This window comes from Lissotriton helveticus, chromosome 2_1 (assembly GCF_964261635.1).
Source record: "Lissotriton helveticus chromosome 2_1, aLisHel1.1, whole genome shotgun sequence".
NCBI classification, from domain to species: Eukaryota; Metazoa; Chordata; class Amphibia; order Caudata; family Salamandridae; genus Lissotriton; species Lissotriton helveticus.
Window position 1 is genome coordinate 1,543,670,519 of NC_136059.1, and position 25,494 is coordinate 1,543,696,012.

Consider the following 25,494-nt stretch of genomic DNA (forward strand, 5'->3'; position numbering starts at 1 on the left):
CGTTCTTAAGTCTGTAAAGATCTTGTATGTCAAACTAATTATTGATTTCTCCTTTTTTGAATTTAAGATATCCCAGATGCCCCCGCTCGATAAGGCTTTAATGCAGTTCTTCCGCACTAAAAAAATCGTATATTTGCCTATATTTAAACTCGTGTACGTCGGACAGTCCATATATTTGTTTTAAAGTACGGAAATCCATTATACCTTGAGAAGTATATAAGTCGCCTAGTACCTTGATACCTTTCGATTGCCACCTTCGGGATTCCCCATCACTAAATAGGTTAGGTAGTCCAGGATTATCCCATAAAGTTAATTGGGTATGATATATGTTGCTTTTACAGTAGATGAGTATCTCTTTCCAGATCTTTGCTAAATCCCGTGCGGTCTTAAATTTAACCCTTTTATAGAAGTTGGGGTCGGTGATACGAAGTAAAAATTGTTTGGAATCTCCTTTTAAGAGTAAATGGTGGTAGAAAAGCAGATTCTCTGAGTCTAATACAGATCTGATACGCCTTATAAATGAGGCCCAAAAGTAAAGTTTCAGATCAGGGAAATTGAGACCGCCTGATCCGATTTGATTTTTTAACATCTTTAGTGATCTCCTGGCTTTCTTATATCCCCAAATAAAGTTACAAAAAGCGCTATCTAGTTGTTTGAAAAAAAGCTTATTTTGTGCCAACGGGATTGATCTGAATAAATATAAATATTTGGGTATGATTTTCATTTTTATTAAATTTATTCTGCCAATTAAATTTAATGGAAGTCGGTGCCATTTTTTAAATTCACAATGGTGGTTTTCATAAGTTTATTGTAGTTGATCTTGTTTAGCTCTTTAATTTTTGAGGTGATTTGTACTCCTAAATAAATCGCAGTCTTACAAATTTCAGGCATTGGTTGGAGAGGGACAAAATTAGCTATTATTTGGGTTTTGTGAGTGTTTCATTTATAACCAGATACATTGCCAAATTTGGATGCCTCTAAAATAATTACTTTCAGGGAGTCGGTAGCCTCAGTCGCATAAATGGCAATGTCATCCGCCTATGCGGTTATTTTTAGGCTCTGCCCGCTGGTTTTAAAGGGAGTTATTTCTGGTTGATTATCCAATGCCTTTAAAAACGGTTCTAATGATAAGGCGAATAATAAAGGGGATAAGGGGCACCCTTGACGTGTGCCTCTCCTGATTGCAAAATAGTTTGACATAAGACCGCAATAACTAATGTATGCGGTTGGATTGTCATAAAGGGCGCGGATCCCATTTAGAAAGTTTCCGCTGAACCCCATATGTCCCATTATGTGCCATAGATAGTCCCATCCCACCCGATCGAATGCTTTTTCAGCATCAAGCATTATCATTGCTAAGGGAGTAGGCTCTACCTCAGCTATGTCGAAAGCTGTTATTGCTGTGTTTACATGGGCAGATGTGTCCCTCCCCACCACAAACCCGTGTTGTTGTGTACTTACTATTTTAGGCAATAACGGTGCGAGTCTTCTGGCTAAGCATTTTGCAAATATCTTAGCGTCGGCATTGATTAAGGAGATAGGTCTATATGAGCCCATCTCCTCTTTGGGTTTACCCTTTTTGTGAAAGAATACAATTTTCGCCTTATTCCAAGAGTGCGGAGCGGACCCTGTTCTACTTATATGGTTTACTACTTCTAGAAGAAGGGGTGTTAATTCTTCCATACATGATTTATACAGTTCCAAAGGGATGGTGTCTTCCCCAGCCGCTTTACCTAGTGGTAACGTTTTTATAGCTTCGTTCAATTCTTCTCTAGTTATTTCTAAAGCCAAGGTTTCTGCTTCAGAGATGGTTATTTTGTTCGTAGGATTCTCTTTTAGGTAGTTATCAATTGTATTGCCATTAGGAGTGTTTTCCGGCGTATATAAAGTTTCATAGTATTTGGCAAATTGTTGTATTATATTGTCTGTCTGGTTATATCTCTTATTGTCAACTCCTATGATTTGTGAGACCGTAGATTCTGCTCTATCTTCTGCTACTTTAAATGCTAAAATTTTGCCAATTTTGTCACCTCCTTCATATTGTGTGAATTTATATTTGTGGATCTGTGCACTCCTTTTTCTTAACAAGTTTTCTTTGGTCTTGCATTTTAGCCGACTAAGGTTTGTATTAATAGCCAAAGTTGTCTGATTTCCTCTTAGCGCCTCAACTAGTTTAACCTCTTCTGCAGCGATATCCGAAGTCAGGGTTAAATTGCGCTTGCGTTTTTCTTGATTTTGTTTTAGGATATACGTCTGTACAAACCCTCTAATACTAGCTTTGCATGTGTCCCAAACTGTTAGGCAAGAAGCAGTATTTCTATTAAAGATCAAAAATTCTATAATGTGTTGTTTCAGTTGTGTAATGAAAATCATATTCGACATTAAATTCCTTGGAAACGTAAAGGCTCTAGGGGGATTGCGTTTTTGAGAAGTAATTAGTTCAACCATAATAGGGTTATGATCAGATGTGATGCGTGGGTATATAACCATTGTTGAGATAGAGCTCATCAACGAATCTGATATTAAAGCCATATCTAAGCGTGAACATAGTTTGTGAGGAGCGGAATAGTATGTATAACCGGGAATATTCGGATATAATGAGCTCCAAACATCTCTAACATTATGCAGCTTACATAAATTAAAAATAGACGTTCTAGTTCTAGGCATTCGGACATGATTACCAGGGCGTGTTGTATCTGTCTGACAATTCATAATGCAATTAAAATCACCCATAATTATGACTTCTCCTTCCCATCCTAATAAGGCTATACTTAGTTGTTCATATATTCTTGGATCTTCTCTATTTGGTCCATATACAACACATGCCACGAGCTTCACATTGTTATGACATAGTTGAGTAATTGCCCACCTCCCCCATTTGTCAGATTGCGTCCTAGTTATTTCTACATTGAATCTTTTGTCTTTTAATATAGCCACCCCCCTGACATGAGAAGCAGCTGCTGAGTAGGTTATCATCTCAAAGCCCAGTTGGTTCAGTAGCTTCTTATCACTATCTATGATATGAGTTTCTGACAGAAAAACTAGATGGGGATTATACAAGTTTAATTCTTCAGTGACTAAATGTCTCTTACGCTTATTGTTTAGCCCAGAGACGTTCCATGCTATACATCTAATCCTTTGCATCTTTAAAGTAGTAAATATAGTCAGTGGTGCCTATTAACAGCATAGTTTGATGTTCTTCAACATGTAAGAAAAAGTGCTTTACAAACATAAATCTCTCCTCGAGTCTTTCTACCAGATTGAAAATATTTTTTTCTTCCCCCCTTTTCGCCCCGCCCTCCAACCACCCTTCCACCCTACACACACCCCCCCGAACTGCGAAGACCTACCCTCCCCCTCCTTACCTACTGCTGCCGTTGATGAGGCAGCTCTTGCGGCTAAGAACCTAGGACAACCCCCCCCTCCACCTTTAATGACTTTATATCTACTAACAGTGTTAGTTCAGTCCCCACAACCCTTTTTTCTCTTTTTTTTCCTTTTTTTTCCCCCCTTATCCCCCCCTTATTTTCCCCCAGAGCACAAAGATAGGTATAGACCACCTCCTTTCATTTCGACTCTATGTCTAATTACTCTTATTGACACTGGTTATGAATGCCTGCGCTTCATAAAAAAAGTTTGTATGTCCGTTCATGATCACTTTGAGTCGAGCTGGTTCCTGCAGGTATGCTGAGCCACCAAGTTTATTAATTGGGTCAATTAATTTGCGCATTTCCCATCTCTTATCCATCGTAGCTTTGCTTAAGTCCGAGCGTGCAAAGATAGTGAGATTATCGATAATTATCGGAGTGTTGGGTTTAGCTTTTTGCCACACCGCTTGTCGTAGCAGAAAGTTGCCAAAATAAATCAATAACGGACGTGAGAATTTACTATTAAGATGTTTTTGGCCTAGTGGGAGCCGATGTGCTCTTTGAATTTGGGAGTCCCAGTCCCAATCAGAAAGTTCAGGGAATGCACGGGGCATCAGTTTCACCAAGAAGGCCCTGGGGTCAGACCCCTCTGCCCCTTCCGGGATTCCATATAGTTTGAGATTAGATCGTCTTAAGCGATTTTCCAGGTCGTCCACTTTCCCCTGTAACTGGGTAAGTACTGTGTCATGTCGCTCCACACTAGCGTCGACCCTTTGCGATCTTTCTTCGACCAGAACTGTACGCTGTTGGAGCTCCGTTATCTCCTGTGTGACTCCCTTTAGTATGGAGGCTATATCGGTTATTGAAGTTTGCAGTCTTATGTTATCGCTTTTTAACTGCTGGTAATGTGCCTCTGACTCTGCCCTTTGATTTACAAGAAGATTTAGAATGGCGTCTAACTGGGGGTGTTCGGTCTTGCCCAGCTTGGGCTCTTCCCTTAGTTTCCCCTGCCTGCTTTCAACGTAAGATTGGTTTAGGTCATAGTCCGAGCCCAGGTCTGCTGAGGCTGCTGGATCCGATAGGGATGTAGCTCCAGGGAGGTCATTACCCCCTTTGATCTGTTCGCTAGCCTGTTTGTTAAGATTGGGAGTTTGCGTCATTGAATAAGGCCCATTTTCCTGGAGCTGTTGTATCCCATTATCGTTGTCTGTAGGGCTGCCCCCTGAGAGCCTTAAAGTCATGTTTTTAACTAGTCCCTTAGCCTCCATCCACTTTCTTAAAGGGCTTTTGTCAGTAACAGTTTTTCTTGTACTCAGGGGGATTACTCCTGCTACCATGTTGGTCAGAGTTCTACCTTTTTTTTAATGAATTGTCTTAGCCTTGCCTCTGCGTTTCCGTGGTGGCAGCTTGGTCAGGGTCTTATTCGCAGGTTTGTCTGATTCCTCCTCTGTATCATAGTCACAGTCCTCAGAAGAGAAATACTCCTCATTAAGTTCCGGAGAATGTTCTGTTCCGTAATTGCTCCTAGATTCAGTGACGAGACAGTTAGACTTTTCCTCGTTTAACACCTCCTTTGCCACTTCTAGCCCACTAGTTGTCTCGGGGCTTTCTAGCTCTATTATCTCTTGTGTCTTGTTACCTTCAGTCAGGATAGAGGTATTATCGTTATTGTCATTTTTGTTGGATGAGCCTCCGCCCTCCCCTATATTTGTCCCGACTTTAGCACTTTCATTAGTGTCTGTATTTTTTTTTTACATTATTTTTTTTAGGAACTGTCCCACAGTTAAGTAAGGGAGGACGCAGGACCGTCTTACCTGCCATCTTCTTATCGTTCCTCTTGGTAATAGTGATTTTATCAAGGTTGTCTTTCGCTCCCTGGGCTGCTGATGAGGCTTGCATTGCCCTTTCTGCTTCCGTTTCATTCACCTTGATGCTCATTGCCATTTTCTCAGCGCCCCCCAGCGTGTTGGTTACAGTGATCCCTGCAGGTTGCAGAGCAGGGGCTGAGGCTGAGGCTGAGGCTGAGGCTGAGGCAGGGACAGGGCCCGGGATCGAGGTTACCATTACTGCCGTGGTTAAAGATACAGGTACAGGTGCAGGCACAGTGATCGTTACAGCAGCAGCCGCGGCGGCGATTGTTGAGTTTTTAGTGTTTCGAGTAGTTCGCGGAGGGTGCTTGGGTGACATACCTTTTGTATTTATGGTTGCAAATGTAGTTGAAAGCCTTGGTTTGGCCAGTCCAAAAACAATGAGCCCAGAGTGAGTGAGCCTTCTCTCGAGCCAGACCTTCACAGCTCGCCAAATCTTCGTGGTGTGCAACAGCATCCGTCAGCCTCCGTAAGCCTTTGGCTGTGACAGAAGCAAGTTCCAACAGTTGCAGCAGATCTTCCAGCGTTTTTTTTCTCTTTTTTTTTTCTTCCCTATCGATCAGACACACAACGGTAGTCGACACGCAGCACTGAGGCTGCCGGTCAGCAACGCCCTGTCCTGCCAGCTGATGCCGTTGGCGCCGTTGAGAGAGCTCTCTCGGTTGCACCGTCACGGGCTCTACGGAGTATGTCAGGGGGCGTCAGGAGGCAGACATGGGCTCTGGACCGTATCCGATGTATTCCGATGCCTTCACCTCGAGCAGACAGCCGGCACAACACTGGTGAGTCAGACTAAGGCGCTGCGTCCGCTTTACTCCATCTGACCTCGTCTCATCCGATATTTGTGCTCAGTATGCTCCGTGCAATCGCACTGCACTGCACTTCACTTCACTTCGCCGCCCGGCTTCGTTAGGTTTAAGTTTGTTAAGACCAGCTATCGGGGTTGGGAAGTTTTTGATAGATCTGCAAGCATAGCCGATATCGCCAAGAGGAGGGAGAGAGCTCCTAGCGCGCCGCAAGCAGAGTCCTCACTCCGCCATCTTGGACTCCGCCCCGAATCTACAACAGATTCACGCCAGAAAGCAATTTTTATGACATTACTTAGTATTTTGAACATTGGCAGTTAACAATACATTTCCAATACCAGTGTAAGCAGCTTTCAAGTTATGGTTACATTTATTTTTAATATACAGTATTTGTTTCTATCCCACAAATATCACATACCTTTACACCCTCCAAGCACAAATTGCAAATTAAGAAGTGAATGAGATCTAATTAAACCTGTACTATAAAAGGTTTTATAAAATAATAGCCAGTTTTCAAAAGTGTACACAAGAATAAACAGAACAATTGCTTCCTATCTGTGCAATTTAAAAGACGCATCAAATAATGTAAACAAGCTTTCTTTTCAAAGCTGACTTTGTTTCTGTGTACCCAAGTAGATGCTCCATTTCCCAGTTTTAAGGCTAAGTATGTGCTGAAGGAATGCTGATCCACATATCATTTAATATCGCAATATGCTAAAAACACATTTGCATCAATAGCCTCGGTTTTTGATACTGCCTCCTCTTACATTTTTAGCGCCATGACACCTCTGGCTAATCACATGCTTTACAAACCAAACAACATAACATTGTTCTATTCATTTTGAGTTTACTAGCAGTTTAATAACCTCTGTGAACTTATTCAGAGGTTGCATAAAGTTGATGTCAACCAAACACACTTCAATTTTTCCCAATTTACAAATCAAGTTGCTCATTTTTGGTGACGGTGCATAGGCAGTGCCCATTTCTTTAAAACACCCCTCACATTGAGAGAAGAGAATTTCACATACTAGCCAGTAGATCTGCCCTACTGTCTGAGGATCAAAAGTGACTGGTCCCTTTGTTATGGATCCTGTATACCATTTTTATTTGTTTAGCATTTTCCTGCTGTAGCCTCACCCCTTTGGGTGCTGCTGTATCACTGCATTCAAACAGTGATGTGTTCTGTAGTAAATCTGGTGGCGATGAAGGTGCAAGTATTAACCTCCCAGTTTGCCACAGTACAACACAACCTCACTCCTACAAAGTACTAGCCTTGGCATAGACTAGACTATTTATGTCTTAATCTAAACATTATCCATTGAGCAGTAGCAGCCTAAATGTCTGCAGCAGTAGCAGCCTGCGAAAGGGGGGCTAGTGATTGGATCTACAAGTATGGACATGAAACTTACCAATTCTAGTCATCTGCCAGAAAAAATAGTCCTTTGCGCTAACACGGTTTGCCCCTACAGCACTCCAAAATAACTACGAAATAAAAGGTATAAGTACCCGAAAACCCATTCTTTTCCAGATTAATAATATAGTCCTTATACACCTACAATAGAGAAGACAACTCCACACAGCAATAGACATCATACAGCATAAATTCCAAACACGAAACTGCATTGGAAAAACAAAAATGCTAAAAATGGTTAAGAATTGCTAAATTAATTTAAGGAAAAATCTGCACAAAATTAATATCTCTGAATACAATATATATTTAATTATAAAGTACTAGTGACAAAGCACAAAGTGTCCAGTTAAAAAAAAAAATGTGATGTTAAATCAATCTCATGATATACGCACATTGTAATTAAAATGTTTAATACAAGTGTGTGAAAAAGTACAATGCTCAGATATTAAACCCTCCGTTCAAATGAAACACCTAAAATACCGCAAATAAAATACAAAAATAAAGACTATGTAACCGCATTGGAGTACAATTCGGTGCCTGATTCTAGAGGTCTATGTAATCACTATCTGCACCGGACTGGGACTACAACTAAACTTCATATAAAATGCACCACTCTTTCAGGAACGCCAGTGTGAGACTTAATTGCACGATGACCCAAGATGTGGTTATAGATCCAGACATTTTCCAAAAATCTCGAACAATTACCAACCGAAATAAATGTGTATATTGAAAAGTGTATAAATTAAGTGGCACTGACAATGGGAATGCTCTCCCAGGATGCCATCTCCACATGAGTGGTCACTACATTTATTTTTGCTATGTTATAGCCCTAAATGTTTACTACTCCATCTTTATTTATTAAAATAGCAGGCTCTCATATTATTGAACACATTTCTCTGGTGGAAAGCTGCAAGGCTGCTACATTGGCTCCTGTGCACACTTTCACTAGACACTAACAATATTTTAAGGCATCAGGGCAGTTTATCTTTGCCAAAAGTTGCAAACGCTTTCTGTGGACAAAGAAAACATATCAAGTAAACATTTTTTTTTAAGAATCTCTGATAGTTTTAAATTCCTCTGTGCAAATAATTTAAAACTAGAGCTCAGGCTACCAATCTGGTTTTTATTATAGGACTAAAACCTTGAACTGAATTTCAAGGAGTATTCAGTTCTGTAAATCTGATATTCAAATATTATGTTTCCAGAACAAAGTAAGATTCCTTAGAAAGCTGTTTTCTTGAAGGTTTTCCAGGTTTAACGTTCTATCTTCGTTTAGTTCCACCAAATCCTGCAGAAAAATAGAGAAGAACGCGGTGTAAATTTAAATTATAATTAGGGAAACATCCAAGTAAGACCATTTTTGGCACGGGATTGTGGTCCAAACACACAATGAAACCTCTGCATAGGAAAGCAACAAGGCAATCTGAAATTATATGAGCTCCTTAAATTTTGAACAATGTTCTTGTGAGCTACACACCACCTATAATATGAAAGGCAGTCTAACTCAGGCTGAACAAAGCCAGTCGCTGAAGGGTACTGTTTTATTGCAATCCGAGTAATGTTACTTATGATCGATTGAAAACGGGCCCACATGACAAAAGTACCAAAATAAGCCATTTTTTACATTACACTTCTGTGTATTTAATGGAACATGATTTGGATTGCAATCTTTAGTATTTATGGATACAGAAAGCAAAAGGGGAATAACGCTTTTTCTTCTCAATGGAGAAAGCAAATGTCACCACAGCCTCTTGCTGAAGTGTCCATAATACAAGTTTCACTTGTCAGGATAGAAGCTCAAAGAAGAGAATACTAAGGGGTATATTCATCAAAGTAATTTGGAATTGCGCAATTCACAAATCCAGCCTGCAGGCAAACAAACTGCGCTTCGGGGGCACAATTTGGTTTTTCAATTTACAAGTTCCTGCGACAAAAACTGAGCACTCGGGGGCAATGCCAATGATGCATCAGGTCCCCACCTCACTGCATTCCTTAATAACTGAAAGATGCATTGTGATATGTACTTGCTATTCCCCAAGCTGCCCTGACGACAGAAGATATACATGGAAGCTAATATCACAAATATGAGCGAGATCTTTGCACCCAGTGGGTCTTTTAAGATCAGTGGAACTCAAACAGCAATTGCCTGAGTAGTTGTGCTGTAAATGTTTTAATGCATCACTGACTAGCCCACACAGTCCTCAATCTGCCTTATATCTTCCTTTACCAGTCCCTGAGATTTAGAACCTTCTTATACCTGGTGAGGGATCTTGACTTAAAAGAAGCCAGTCGTACTGATTTTAGAACCTTTTTAACATACTATTTAGGCATTATTGTTATAGAGAGATCACGGTTTAAAGTGACATTTGGCCTCTATCCCCTTATGTCGAGATGCAAATTGAAATTACGACACCCTAGATCTTGAGGGGCCCCAGGGTCGGCGGGTACCTTGGCCTAAAAAACAAATAAGAAAAACTTTAACACAAGCATTTACTTTTGGGTTATGAGCCCCTAACATTGGATACTCCCAGGGAAAATCTTATTGGTCCCCAAGGGACAACTGTAATGGGGTCGCACTGAAAACATTGAGACCAGTTTTTAATAAACTATTTGAAGGGAGGTCTGGACAATTAGAGTGCTAAGAAGAGAGCCAACTGAAATATATATTCAACTAGACATATCATTTCAGATAACATTTCATTTACATCCTATGGTTGAACCACACAAAGACTCTATGCTTCTGGTTTAACTGGCAAAAATGAATGAGACTAAAAACACTGTGGATTACCTGAAGCTGTTCTTGTCCCAGAACTTGCTGGTGGCGAAGGGCTGTGACTACTTGAACTTCCAAAGGACGGGAAGGAGGAATACCCGCCAGTTCCTGTGTTGAAAAAGGATGACTGGTGGGGCTGGGATCTAAGTAAAATATGACAAAAACATTGAAAGGAGTCATTTTAATTGTGAAAAAAGTTGCCCATTTTTGGTAACACTTTGCTCCCCAGGCAAAATTGAATTTTTTCACAAAAGAAGGAACATCAATTCTGTGGCCGTTGAGACTCCAGATTAATAAAGATTTGTGGTAAACTGAATGTTACATTGAGTTAAACCACATATCATTAAGCAAGGGTCCTTTCTGTACTAGACATAAAAAGTGGGAAAAGATTAAGTATTTGAATGAAAAATACAAGTCAAGACTGTAATATCCCAAAGGCAAATCAGCTTGCATATTTATGTAGCACAAAGACTGATGGGAAGAATGACTGAATTCACCTGAGCCACTAGTAACTGCTTTTGGCAGCATACCCGTCGTTTAACCTGCACATTTGTAAATCATATGAAAACCAAAAGGGGTGGTACAGCCTGGACTGCCAGGGCAAGTCTCCATGAAAGGGAAAACCATCAACCACAGGATTGTTTTGGCCTGGTTTGACCTCAATACTGAAGTGCAGCTTTAGTCTTACTGCACAGTGAGGTCAGTTCCCATACCTGGGCATACCTATTTTACTAAAATGAACTCATTTAAAACAAAAAGGTTATGGTTGAAATGCTTGCATTCATTACAGTTACGAATAATTACTTTGCACCACAATCCAGCCCAGCGTTAATTTTAGATTCTTTGTCGCATAACAGACAGGGAACGGGACAAGCATAGGTAAATCATTGTTTTCCTCACCTAGTAATTGTCATTTCAGGTTAATCGGACAGGTTTCCTCTAGATGGGAACACGTGTAGTACCAAGGCCGATGTAGGCCTCGTTGGGCCACATCAGTGAGTTGCAGCTGGAGTCCAATGGTCCAGCAAACTAGGGTTCCACATGCAGGTATAATCCTCGTACATGGGGAGGCTCAACTAAACAGACCAGGCAGGACTGAGGCCGATTTGCATGTTTGCTCCGTGTCTGAGTGGCACAATTAGCCAATAAACCATGGACTTGAATGCAGCCAAGAGTATTTACCAGAGGGCTGCGATGTATTTAAGCATTCCACACACCACTCTTTTCCCCTCCAAGTTGTATATTAATGCAGCAGTACCGCTGTAATTCTGCCATACCTAGAAATGCTGAATCTACAATGAAGTGAGATAGGGTAAAATATTTACAACGCAGAAACATTCTGATCTCAGTGATTTCCCAAATCATTAAAAGAATACATTGAATAGCAAGATGAAGATGGGGAAAGTGTGCAGTTTGTGGAATTTTAAAGAAACGTGTGCAGAACTGTGAAGATTTTCGTTCACAATTGTGTGCACAATTCTTTGAAACACTGCAAATAAACTATTCCAAAATAGTTCAGAATTATTCCTACATAAGCTAATGCATCATGCAGGGGCTTCACAAAGGCTCCTGTGGGGGGGGGGGGGGGCATCATTCAGCCCAGAGTCAATGAATATCTATAAGATGTGAGAGACTCAGGGTGGGGGCATCATTTTGTCACGCCACTGGCATCATGTGACAATGTCCACTTAACAGAATAGGAGTATGGCACTCCATAGTACACAACTTTAAGAAGGTCAGTGATTCACTCTAACTACTTGCATGTCCTCAAGATTATTCAGACGGTCAGAGGGAGACTTAGATGTTTGTAGCTGCGGTACTAAGGCGAAAGTGAAAATATAACTTGGAAATCCCCAAAACATGACCAAACACATCCAACACCTGACATATAGGCAATCGCTCACAACTACATAAACCATGCATAAATGGTGTCCATTCTTGTAGGGTTCTAGGGCCGCATTATGTATAAACAGTCTGCTTTGGATTCCTCAAGACTCTGAGGTCCCTCTCCTGCACGGGCTGTCATAAACATTACCCAGGAGAGGATCAGTGGAAGCATGGCCTTATCCAATACAGATTTCATCCCGGCATCAAAATGCTTTATTTGCATTTCTCAGATCCCCTGCAAGCACAGCAGAGTGGCATTTTCTAACAAGTTGAGCCCACTACTCTAGCCGAGTGGACATTTAGATAACGGCCATAGCGTCTGGAAGATTTCTAAGTTACTGATCACCAAGATCCTATTGTCATTTACACAATGAATCCTTTGTGATCAGAGTACACAGTAAACACAAATCTTGGCTCATATATCATACTGCTGGCCCCATAAACTGAATAAATCGGTGAGGTGTGGGGAGTGTTGTGCTTCTTCTGCTTTAATCTTTTTTTTTTTTGAAAAATGTTTTTATTGCGGAAAGCAGATCGGAAGTACAATCAGGTAAGTCTACTTCAAGGCACTAATAATTGAGAAATGAGCAAACTGATCATACAGGGTAAGACAGAGCCGTGTAGCTTACAGCCCGGGGGCCAGGTGGCGTAAACCGGAAAATACCAACATATAGAAACAGAAACGTTTGCATGAAATATACGTGCACTGCTAGTATCCGCTGTTTTGTTCTGCTTTAATCTTTGCATAGGTTCAGCAGCTAGACACATACAATGGCCTTTTGAAAGTCAAATCTTAAAGTATGCCCCCTCACAGCTAATTTGTATAATCTCCTATAGAAGAAGATCAGTATTATCCAGGTTTCCACTCCCAAAACGAATGGTTTGGGACAGCAAAAGAAAAACTTTAGGGGGGTGAAGTAAAGAGAAAGATAAAGTAACGTAACCAAAGGTTAATACCTTGTTTTATTTCGCTATTGATATATAAAAGTCCTCACTAAACTCCTATCTTACCAGCTAAAGACTACTCAAAAAAAGTTTCCTGAGAAAGTCCATGCACTCAGAGGGTAAATTTAGGTACCAAACGCTAAAATATCAAGAGCCAAATTTGATTGAGTTATTTGGGTTTGGGCTGTCTTAAGGTTCCCTGGTGCTGTGTCCGAAGGTCCGGCCAGTTGGGGAGCTTCTTGTGGGAAACTACTGAGAGCTCAAGGAGGGTAGTGAATAAAGGTTGCCAGGAACACGTGGGAGCCATGTTAATTAATGTGAGGGAGGTCTACCATAGTTTCCTCACCACGTATGCAAGTAGTGGGAGAGGTGAAAAAGCACAGTCAAATATCTCTGGCCAGCTCATCCATAGTGCATTTTCCCTGGACTGTGGGTTTGGGAACCTGGAGGCGAAGCTTGGGCATTTTGCGTTTTCTATAGTTGAGATCGGGTCTATGTTGGGAAACCCCCAATGTTGGGAAGTCCAAGAGTAGTATTTGGGGGTCACGGAGGTCCCACTCGTGGACTTGTCGCTGTATCCTACGGAAAAAGTCCCGATAGATACTCTGCTAGAATGCAAACCTTGTGGTGTATCGCCCACTGCCAAATGCTTTGTGGTAATGTGGTCAGTTGGAGGCAAGTGTGTGCCCCCGTTTCTGAAGGGCATAAATGGCAGTCATGTTGCCTGTTTTGATCAGGAAGGCTGCCTTGTTAATGTGGCAGAAGAACGTCTGGAGTGCCAACTGAATCACTAACAACTCTAGGTAGTTTATATAATAGGTTTGTTGTAGGGAAGTCCACAGACCTTGAACACTGACATTCTGCAGATGTGCTCCCCAATCTGTGAGGGATCCATCCGTGATAATGGTCACTTGCAGAACAGGGTCCAGAAAAGTGCTGTGTTGCCAATTTTTGCTGCTCCACCACTGCAGAGCGATATGTGCTGGCCTTTACCAAACCTAGATCTTCCCATTGACCCTCAGCTTGCGACCACTACTCTGCTAAGTACTTTGGTAGGGGACGCATGTGTAGTTAGGTGTGTTGTACTATGGCAACACAGGAGGCCATCCTAACTAACAAATGCATGACGGTGCAAACCATATCTGACAAGCTTGCTGAAAAAGAGGCCACAGGGTCTTGAGTGGGACTTTCCCAGTAATGGAGTTTATTACAGCCCCTAGAAGGGATTGAATCTGCAGAGGCTGCAGATGGAATTTTGCTAAATATATGGTAAAGCCCAGATTGTGAAAGTAGCTCCAAAGTGAACTGTGTGTGAGCAAGATAGTGATATTTACTGAGGGCAATCATGAAGTCGCCTTGCTTTAGAAGTGGTATTATATCTTGTAGTGTAACCATATGGAAATGTTATAATTTGATATACTTGTTTAGGAGTGGGAGGGTCTAGGATGGGCCTGAGTGGCCATTCTTTTTGGGAATTAGAAAATATAGTGAGTAGACACCCTTGCTGCTGATGTTGAGGTCAAAGGGAGTGTGGTTGTGGTGGGATATTTGGTGGTGTAGTAGTGAGCTCCAAGCAGTACCAGTTTTCTACAATGCCTAGTCTGAAGTGATGTTGCTACACTGTGGCAGGAACTCTTATAGTCTTCCCCGACAGGTGATGTGTGGTCAGAGATGGGGGAGGATAAGGGAGCCAGTGCTGGGTTGGGGTAGCCGATTTAGCCGCTCCACCTCTACCTCTTCCTCTAGTGTTGTTTCCTCGGTTTCAACCCCTATAGTATACCCTGGTAGGCTATGTGTGCTGTTCTGCCTCTGATAAGAGGTGTGAACTTCTGGGAGGTGTTTTCGGAATTTCCACTAAACTGTGTGCAACGAAAATTCTCCCTAGTGCATGGAGATTGTAAAGCTCCGATGGCTTTTGCTGTATTGGTATCTGCTCAACCCGAGGACCGTATAGATGCATTCCATCGAATGGCATGTTGATCAGGTGCGGAGGCAGTGCCCTTGGCACCAAGGGCACATCTAATAGAGGTTTTGGAGACAGTCAGCCCCTTTAATACAGTTTCTTGTGCCCTTTGTCTGTACTGCTCTGGTAGGTGATGTATAAGCTCCCGCATTTCATCCCTCTAGGTGTGATCGTATCTTACCGATCTACTGATTTGGCAATACACCACTATGCTGCTAATCCCGTCCCACAGAATCAAAAACTTTTTTAAAATCTGCAAATAAGATAACCCCTTGGCCCCACAGCAGATCTACCAGGGTTAGCGCATTTTGGACTCTCCTAATGTGCAACAAGTGACTTATTTCATTATAATGAATTAATGACTCTTAAGAACTCAGTTTGGTGGGGCCTTTACAATGATTTTTATCTCAATGTTTAAAACCAAACTAGCGTGATAAAAGGAGCACTGTTCAGGAGGTTGGCCAGGCTTCAGAAGCTCACTGATCTCAGCTATACATTAGCCTGCTAGTAGTCTCTCTACCTCCAATGCCTCCAAAATCACTTCCAATATTGGACCCGCAAGTTTTGAAAAGCATAACTTAACTAATTCTGTAGGGAATCCATATGGACAAGGAATCTTGCGGGACTGAATTTGTGTGGGGACTCCGACAATTACCCCTCCATAATTTACCCCTCTAAGTTCTTCCTCTCCACAGGAGTCATTCCCCCAGAAAGGAAGAACCCCCGAGAAGCCAGAATATAAGAATCCGAAATATCTTCCAAACTCCCCGGCCAACTTCACATCACCCTTTTGCTTTGCACCACTGTCATTCACCAGAAATGCTATGCGGTCTTGCGGAATAATGTTACTGCAGAACCCGATAAGTGTTTTGCTGGCTTTATTACCCCAATGATAGATATATCACAGAAATACTGTTGAATTCCCTTGGAGGATCAAGTTCAGACGAAGCCTATAAAGCAGAAAAGCATATAAGGAGATAAAAATGCATTGCCACAAGAGTGCAACCAAAGATTTACACACAAGATAAAAGCAACAAACTCCCTAATGAACCTGTCAACTAGCAGTAACAAATAACTCACATTAATAAGCAAAGCCCATTAAAGACATAGGAAAATATATATATTATCCACTCCCCTTGCCAGCACACCAACCTCCCAATTTCCAAAGATGCCCTACTTCGCATTTATATCATTCCATAACATCTGGGCACGAGAGGGACGAGAGGGACCAGAGGGACCAGAGGGACCAGAGGGACCAGAGGGACCAGAGGGACCAGAGGGACCAGAGGGACCAGAGAGACAGAGCGATATGATTGGAGGCAGCTTTGGACATTGTAGCCTCCATGAAAGTTACAACTTTTGGTTCTCCAAAAAACTCAAAGATCTCAGGTGGCAATGTCACAGACAGGAGCACAGGTGGCACACTAATCTAACCATGCACAGAAAAACAAGCAGAAAGCTTTATTAGCAATATACAAGTGCTCTATTTTGAAAGCCAAATCCATTGTTTATACTACGAAAATAAAGTCAGCTAAAAACTCTACAGATTCATTATTTAAACAGGTCAAGAGTCTTTCGAATCCTCCATGTAAGCAACAGGCAAATGCCTCACAAACCTTCTGTGTTGAATTTGCTAATTTTTTTAGGGACACAATTTAAATATATAGTCTGAATTCAATGCTCCTTAGGTTAATGAGGATCCGGATAGGGCCCAGCACTTGACTCCTACAGCCCCTTAGCTGCCTGCTTTTATACCCATCTCAGTCCCTCAAGGTAAATAACTCTTGATGAGCATTAAATCAGGTTCTCGGTGAGGCCCATGTCCTCCCAAAATCTTGCAGCTGGCTCCGTACTTAGTGACATAATAGCTGATGAAGATTTTTAAGCACATTCTGGAAACTGAAAAATTTCCTAGTTCCGGGCAAGAAGACATTGTTATCCCTTTGCCAAAGAAACCGAATGCAGAACTTGATGATTTGAAAGAGTCTCACACTATCTCTTGGTTACCTACCCCAGAGAAAATTTTAGAGAAGTACATTAATCAGGAGTTACTTAAATTCATCACAGACCCTGACCTGATGGACTCCTATCAGAACAGATTTAGGAGTGAGCATAGCACTGAGTATACGCCTATTGTAGAAGCCAGGTGGACCACAGCGGGGTTGCCACCTTGGTCATGCTGGATTTAGCAGCGACCTTCGATACAGTCATGCCCACGCGCATAGTTCCATGGCTACAACATCTAGGTGTGGACTTCACAGCGCTTTATCTTCTTCATTCCTTCCTTACAGATAGGCTTCAAATTGTTAGCTGTGGTGAGTTCTGGGCCAAGGCATTTAGTTCACCGTGTGGGGCAGGCTCACTGCTCAGCCCTACTCTTTTTAATCTTTATGTTCCCCCCCTTGCAGCCTTGGTGAGGTCCTTTGGCTTCCAGGTATCATCCTATGCGGATGACACACAAATTATTGTGTCAGTTATTAAGAGTTTGCCACATATTGCCGATGAATTTAAACAAGGCATGGCAGGTGCTAGCAGCTGGATGAGAGACAACTTTGTTAAATTAAATGCGGCTAAGACCGAGGCATGGAGGGGTGGGGGTCGGAGGTGGCAAGGGGCCTGAGCAGAAGTGGCCTCACTTGTTATCAGTTGTGTTTTGTTTATCTAAGAAAACATGCTTCTGTCAGAGATCCCCCCCGCCTTCTTTTTACAGAACTTCATCGAAGCAGTGTTTTACGGAAAGCCAGTAACACGCCCGAGCCTATATTTTTAATCCCAATCCAACCCTGTCAAGTACCCGTTTCTATATCATCAGAACCTTAAGGAAAAAAATTCCTTTATTACTGAAGAACTGTGTAAATCAGTGGCTATTGTACTGATTACTTTGCAATTTGATTACTGCAATGCATTGCACTTAAATATCAACAACTCTTCTCCAAAGATACTCCAGCTTCTGCAAAACACGATAGTATGTCTTATTTTGGATACCCCAGAAATAGCTCTCAGTCAGGTATGGCCTTCGAAACCTTCACTGGCTGCCAGTCAGGTAACAATTGATTTCCAAAGCGATCAGTTCAGTATTTCTGGCCTTACACCAAAAGGGATCTTTGTTTATCAAATCGTCTTTTCAATGGTACACCACAAGCAGGGCTTTGAGATGAGCATCTAGTACAAAGGTAATTGTCCCTGGGTTTTGAAAGGCCAGATGGGGTGGTCACTCTTTTTCCCTCGCTGCTGCAAGACTACGGAATACTCTTTCTACTTGCATTGCACAAATTGAGTCTTTTTCTTATTTAAGAAAACATCCTAAAACTTTCTCTTTTCTTCCTAGTTCTTATAGTATAGCTTTTCAGCAGTATTTACCTGTTTTCTTATCTTTCTCTAGCCCAGTTTATGCATAGCTCTTCTTTTTGTGCATGTCCCCAGCAGTGGGTCTTTGTCTCAGTACATGGCTTGGAGCTTTTGATACCTTTGGGTTTAGTGCTCTAAAACTCAATTTAATTTCATATCTACCTCCCATGGTGTCATTGGAGAGTGAAGAGTAGGCTACGATAAAAGGAGCAGAGTCTCCTCATCTTTTGGAATCTTCCTAAAGCAGTCTCCTGGAGCCTCTCCTGCAGTCCTTGCAGTCCGATTTTCTGGCTGTCCTTTTGAGTTCTCTTGGACGTATTTTGGTAGTGTCTGCGGTCTTCAAGGACAATGATATAACAAGAGGCACCCTATGCACAAGTCATAGGGGTCTGGCTGGGGCTTATTTTCGCCACAGACAGGAGACTTCACAAAAAGTGAAGGCATTACAACAGGAAAAAAGCTGACTTGGACTGCTAGTACTCAGGAAAATCAAGTGAAGTTACTTCGATAAGGTTTGTAAAGATTTCCAATAGGAAAAAGGCGAAAAAGCCAAGCTCGCTGCTTCAGGATCCTGTTACCAGGAGCTAGAAATAAGCATGGGTCTAACCATCACCTGTGGCGTTTGATGAGACAAAGGAGGAAAGGTGAAGTCATTTAAGGTACAATTACAGTTTTTACTGTAAGGTCTATGGCAGCCTATCTGCTAACATTGCCTATCTTTTGATGTTTTAAAAAGGGTTTATGATAAATATGTGTAGTCACTTTTTGCTAATGGACTGAATTATCGGTTTAACTGGGTCTTTTTTTTTTAATGAAAAAGAAACAGAATTTGACCATTTTTTCCTAGCTAATAGGCTGCAAACAGTTTCTTTCTGTATTTAAGAGTACTTTTCTACTGAAAAGCTTTGTATGAACACATCTGTATGCTTTCCTATAGATTTTTGTAAAGTGCTCAGGGACATGTGTGCGGGGTACACAATATTCAATGTACCACATTAAATAAATTAAGGACGTCCACCGTAAAGTCATCTGTGATAAGCTGTGTAAGGGACAAATGATAGTTTTTTGCAAGAAATCAAAAATAAACGGCTAAACAAATTTAAGCAGAATTCTGTTTTTGCTGGCTCCATAGATGCATACATGTGGATCCAAAAAAAGAAGCCTTGTTCATAGGTGTACATTTTCCATGCCTCAAGAGGTCTTAGTGCGAATTCTGGGGTCTCCAAACCTCCAGGTGTTTGTATGCAGGTAAACATCAAGATTTGTGGGTGCAAATTAATTGTCCCCAAAAGCAGGTGAGTGATTGATAATAGTTGTTGAATGCTACGGACTTTCCTCTCCAGGTCGAATTACATGCAATGGGACAAAACGCTTGATGCATGCGTTGTTTTTCAATTTCCCTGTGTGGGAATTTAAGAGCTGATGTAGCCTAGATCAATCATTGTATTTTGGTTTTACTAATCAAACGCATCTCTTGTCATTTTACATTTAGATATCCCATTAAATCCCACCTATCTAATAATATATTGAACTTCACAGCCCACAACTGTAAATACCCGGTGTTACTAATACCTAAATTATTTGTGCTCAATTTGCTGACATTGTGGAGGCCAATTTGCTTTGTAGGGACCTATCTTGTGACCTGAGGATCGCAGGAGATGTCAGCGGTGAGCATTTAACTCAGTGAGCAATCTTTTAATGTTTCCTTTAGTGTCAAGTTTTTGATGTGTGCACACTGCTTCAAATTTGGAGATGTAGCTATCTTTTGATCATATCAAATATGGATCTGTGAAAAAGGTTCTAAATATGGTGGGATTGGGAAATGGTACGGGGGAAATTGTCAAGAGAAAGTAGGGGAGATCATTAATTCAGTGTTTCTGTAGAATGTTTTAAAAAGTAAAACTGATCACGGATGCTTCTTACCGTCGATTTCCAAACAAGTATCCTAGCACGCCTCCAGTTCCAAGTCCACTCCAAAACCCAGGGCCAGAGTTAGCATTATGTGGACGGTTCCCGAAAGCATTTCCAAATCCAGCACCACTACCCAAACCTCCGAAGCCGGCTGATGCCCCTAGAGTGAAAAACAAAATTAGAAGACAATTAAATGAAAGCACCTGATTTCCCTCTATTCGTCCTGGGTTGGACGCATTTATAGCATTGTTTTGATTCAATTGGAGCAAACTACGAATTTTACCACTCATATGACTGAATTTATTAGCCAGGAAGCCGACTACTGGGGGAAAATGTATCCTGATAGATATATGTGAAAATGAACAGCAAAAATAAATGCAAACAATAGCTGCAATCAGTTATTAAATAATTATGGTCATGTCCTGAACACAATCATAATAGTTTTCCAAAAATGGCGATTGCATATGAGGGAAGGAGAATCGACATTTATGGCATTTCATTGGCAAGAACTAAAGTTCCAAATCAGAAAACTATTTGTACACTTCCTATATACTAACCTTCACTTTGTTTTGGAGTAAAAACAGCGGATTTAACCATATTTTCCAAATCATATACCGTAAGAAATCTATCGTTCCTTGAATCTGACCCGGCATAGGCTACAACTGTGTTCTTCTAACAGAGGCCCACTTTTATATAATGTAGTGCAGAAAGGCAAATAGTCAATGTGCCTCAAAATAATTGCAAAATTTGCTGTGAATATTATGCTGCGGTCAGCCAAATTAGTAAGAGATTTTTTACAGGAAATTATGTGATACACTTACAGGTCACAAATAACCACAAGATAACCACAAGATTATGTGGGTAATAATCAACACAATAACCGCACAAAACGGTGACAAGTTTTTTGCCTAATTCATATTTAAATGGTTCGATTTTTTTATGTGGAGTCACAGGAATGCACACTGCCCTTGTGTCACATAATGAAAACTAACGAACGAAAATCAAATAAACGTATTTTTATGTGGTACAATCAATCACACTGCATGTGATCGTGCAATAAACAGTGAAACCTGTATGTGAAACCGAATGTCTCCCTTAGCCTAAAAGCATAAATACACTGCAATGCAGTTATCTGACCTTTGTCTTCACGATTATTGTGGATGCACATATTTTATTTATGAGAGAGGCCAGAAAGTTAAGTCAGAAAGTTAAGTCAACATGTATGGGTTTAAAGAGATGAGATGATGGAGAAGTGTAGGGTTAATATTTGTGATTGGCTGCAAAAATGGGCAACACACATGTCCAGGTTCACAACTAAAGGCATCCTTCACATGATGGGAGTGACATAGTTCTACGTTACAGCATGCACTACGGCAATCCAGGCTTATCCATCTGCTCAGCTCCCTACTTGAGTCATTGCATCGGGTGGCCAAATAACTAGGGACTCTCATCACTAGGTGTGAAGCTTCCTGTTGTACTAAGGAGTAACTTTATGAATATAATCATGTAAACTGATGCTTTGCTAAAAAAAAAAAAAGTGTATATAAAGCACAACTGCTTGTGGTATTTTGTCAGAGTGCTTCTTTAAATCTGGTCCTAATAGCACCTCGACTAGGAAAACAAGTACGAAAATAAGTATTCCACATTTGTAAAGAAGTTTCCCAATTGGTCAGTGCTTCCATTTGAGCGTTTCAAATGACTTATCACCTAATCTTAAGGTAGTGCTGGAAATACATATTTTCAATTAAGAAAGCTAAACACAAGTTTCATTTGCGGAGTCACTGCTTGGTGAAAAAATGAAGGTGGAGACTGTGCACTACGATCTGAGATGTTAAACTATATCCCCTAGAAGAAAACGTAAGCAGAGTTTGGTATTTCAACAATTACTGGCACTCTGAACCACGGACTTCATAGCAATCTTCTGGGGTCTACACTTCCGGTAAGAGAAACAAGCATTTGCAATGCAATAGGTCTCGCATTTAGGAGAGTTTGAGCTATTGGCATTGTAAATGACAATGCCTTTTATTTATGTGTTGTTTTTAAAATTGATAAATAAAAGGCATTGTCATTTACAATGACAATATCTTAAACTCTCGCAAATGCGTGACCTATTGTATTGCAAAATGCTCGATGCCTGTACTAATAATTTTTTTTGATAAAGCGTTATGGAGAGAGCGTGTCCTGCTTGCAACAGCAGGTAGGACAAAGCTATTTGAGAAAATAGTGCTTGGAGGCTATAATTAAAGCTGGCGAGTACCAACATGTAACAGGGGGTGTCGCCATGGGAGGTTACAAAATGAGACAAGGCGGTACTAAAGAGGGACTACTAATCTTATTGACCAATGAACAGCCACAGTTTGCAGTGGACAGTGACGTAAGCCAATGAAAAATATAGGCTTAGAGTGGGCAGAGCTTCAAGTCCCTACCTGAATTTAGCATGACTCGCAGACTCCTCACCCACGCACACAAGGCTCTCCACGACCTGGGCCCCAAATACCTCAACGACCGCATGACCTTCTACACGCCCACCCGGCAGCTACGATCGACCAGCCACGCCCTCGCCACCGTACCACGCATCCGCAGAGCCACCGCCGGAGGAAGATCCTTTTCCTACCTGGCAGTCAAGACTTGGAACACCCTCCCCACCCACCTCCGGCGAACCCAAGACCATCTCTCCTTCAGGAAGCTGCTCAAGACCTGGCTGTTCGAGCAGTAACATCCCCCTCTCCCCCAGCTCCTTGAGACCCTCCCGGGTGAGTAGCGCGCTCTACAAATGCCGTGATTGATTGATTGATTGAAAGCAGCTCATGCGCTGCCCAGGCTACACCTAAAAACAGACGGCAGTCCCAAAGGCCATCTCAAATATTAAATGGGTGCAAAAGTTTTTAATTAAACGTCACAGTGTATACAAAATGGCTATCACTAAATGGGAGCCACCACAAAGCAATGTTAATAAGGATATGCAATTAAAGGGGGGGCCTTCTTTTTGGTGAATATAGTTATTGAGTATTCCTGTATTTCGCTTTAATTCCACAGGTACGCAGCAGTAGCCTCTGGACCCAAGGTGAAGATGAAACAAGGCTCATTATTTCTACTTAAAATTGTGGTCTCTCCAGAAAGGGAAGAAGAATGCTTACATTTTTAAGTTCCACCGAATCTTAAGGGCTTTTTTAATGAATAATAACAGAAGGTCATTGACCATCTCTACAGTGTTTATAAAGCTATACGTGTTTTATTTTAAACAGGCGAGCTGCAAAGCTCTGCCATTTATATTTCACAGAGTGTCTAGTGGTTGATGGTACACGCTGCTTGGGTAACAAGTACAAGAGTGGTGGTGAGTGTAATTCTATTTCCATTTGTGGGGTTGTGATTTTAATTGGTTCCTGGCAACCCCTAGAAGCACCAATAATACCTTTATCACATCCTCAGCAGTCATACTCTATTTTGGAATGCCATCTTGCTGAAGCAAGATGTTCTGCAGGCAACAAAGCCTCCAGTTGTTTCCTGAGTGCAAGAGTCCTAGCAGTATTGGTAGGACTGTACCTTTGAAATCAGACGTGGATCCTGGCGATGGTATACCTGTGAAATCAGATGTGTTTTCTGGTGGGGAAGTACCTGTGAAATCGGATTTGAATCCCGGTGGTGGTGAACCAGTTGCAAATCCAGTTGGAGGTGCACCAGTGTAATCAGGTGAAAATCCTGGTGGTGGTGGGCCCTGATAACTCGGACCATACGCGTTCTGATGCCCAGTGCCATCAGCGAATGGCTGTTGTGGCTGCTGCCCGCCACTCAGAAACAGCTTATAGATACCAAAGGCTATGGCAAGAAATACTAATATGACAATAGCTCCGCCTCCCTCTGAAGAAACTGGGGAATTCTTATAACTGGAGAAACCAGATCCAAAGCTGCTGCCACCACCATAGCTGCTCTTGCTTTTCCTCTGGCCTTCTTCAGTCAGGTCCAATCTATACTCCAGACCACAAGAGCCACGTAACACATACGGGTCATTTGGATAGTCAAAGCCTTCACAGCTCACTTCAAGCTTTCCAAAGCGATATGAATTGTCCATGTCTGCTTTACATTCCCACTAAAAATACAGAAATAGAAATGTATATTAAAAGTCACTATTTTAAACAAATAATACTTTAACAAATGCAATACTTTTCACTAACTGGAAATACATTTGACATAATCTCATTCATAGGAGTATTTAAAGCCCACGTTGAGAGCCCAAGCGACATCAAAAGTGTGATGTCCAATAGAAAGGAAGCGCAAGGTACCATTAAAAGCACTATATAGACGTCTTACGATCAGTAAGGAAGGCACATATTTGAAAGCAACGACATTATTGATGTCACACAGTCAGCCTAGAACTATAGAATCAACAGAAACAGTGCCATTCGACCTCCAGTGGGATTACTTGGTTTCTGACAACTTGGCTGTGAGCATGGACAGGAGAGATGGTGGCTCTAAGCCGATGGGTAGTTTCCACCTAGCAAAAGGGCTGACTATATACCTGGATACCCTCCCGCTACCTTTTTTGGTCTGTTTGATGTCTGAGGAACCCCTACAAGAACGGTCTTTCTCACCAGAAAATATTTAGTATCCTGTAACCTGAGTTGTAACCTTAGTACACTGTAACATCTTTAGTGATTATGTATGGTAACGATTCTTATATAAAGTGCTCAGTCATGGTTCTGGTCTCGTTTGCACTGGCAAATAAATAAATACTAATAAATGGGCCCTAATGCAAGCAAGAACAATAGTCCGTAGGCCACCCCGTTCAGTGACAAAATGAGGTGCAGGAACCCCGCAAATCTCTAGACCCTGTTACTACTGCATCTGCTTTACTAATAATACAATTAACTATTTAGAAAGGGGCTTTGCACACCAGCTTTTTCAACATTCCTCACACAACGTTTGCTTCAAAGATCATGTGAGTGTGAAGTTCTAAGTTGCCTGGCATTGGCTGTAAATCTATGGGAGGATAAGATGTATATGCTGACTTGAGTTCTGGGCCACATTCAACGCCGTGGTCTTTTGAGGCATCAATGGTGTCCTCCTGACGGAAAATTCTCCCTCCATTCTGGGCTCAATGAAGGAGCTAAAATCATCTGCTTTTGAAGGCCATTTTAATTTCAAAAGAACTGACAGTATCCCACACCGCACGCTTGTTTTGTCACTCCATTGATTACATGTCACAACCTCGCCCCT

General features: G+C 41.5%; 1 protein-coding gene and 1 long non-coding RNA gene across 4 annotated transcripts in view; one reads left to right on the plus strand and one right to left on the minus strand.

Moving 5' to 3' along the window:
• LOC144818771 (uncharacterized) overlaps window positions 1-25,494 on the plus strand; it is a 59,578-nt gene that overhangs the window by 23,259 nt on the left and 10,825 nt on the right. The window lies entirely within an intron of this gene.
• Window positions 6,394-25,494, minus strand: part of SARAF (store-operated calcium entry associated regulatory factor) — a 55,597-nt gene continuing 36,496 nt past the window's right edge. The window contains exons 3-6 of one of the 3 annotated variants that reach the window (XM_078676506.1): window positions 23,824-24,367; window positions 20,293-20,440; window positions 10,242-10,369; window positions 6,394-8,741 (exon numbers count right to left, since the gene is read on the minus strand). In XM_078676506.1, coding sequence (XP_078532632.1) covers window positions 8,716-8,741; window positions 10,242-10,369; window positions 20,293-20,440; window positions 23,824-24,367 — 846 coding nt within the window. In that variant the 3' untranslated portion in view covers window positions 6,394-8,715. Of the gene's footprint in view, window positions 8,742-10,241; window positions 10,370-20,288; window positions 20,441-23,823; window positions 24,368-25,494 lie in introns of those variants that run through there. The other 2 variants (XM_078676508.1, XM_078676509.1) reach the window with 2 other exon arrangements.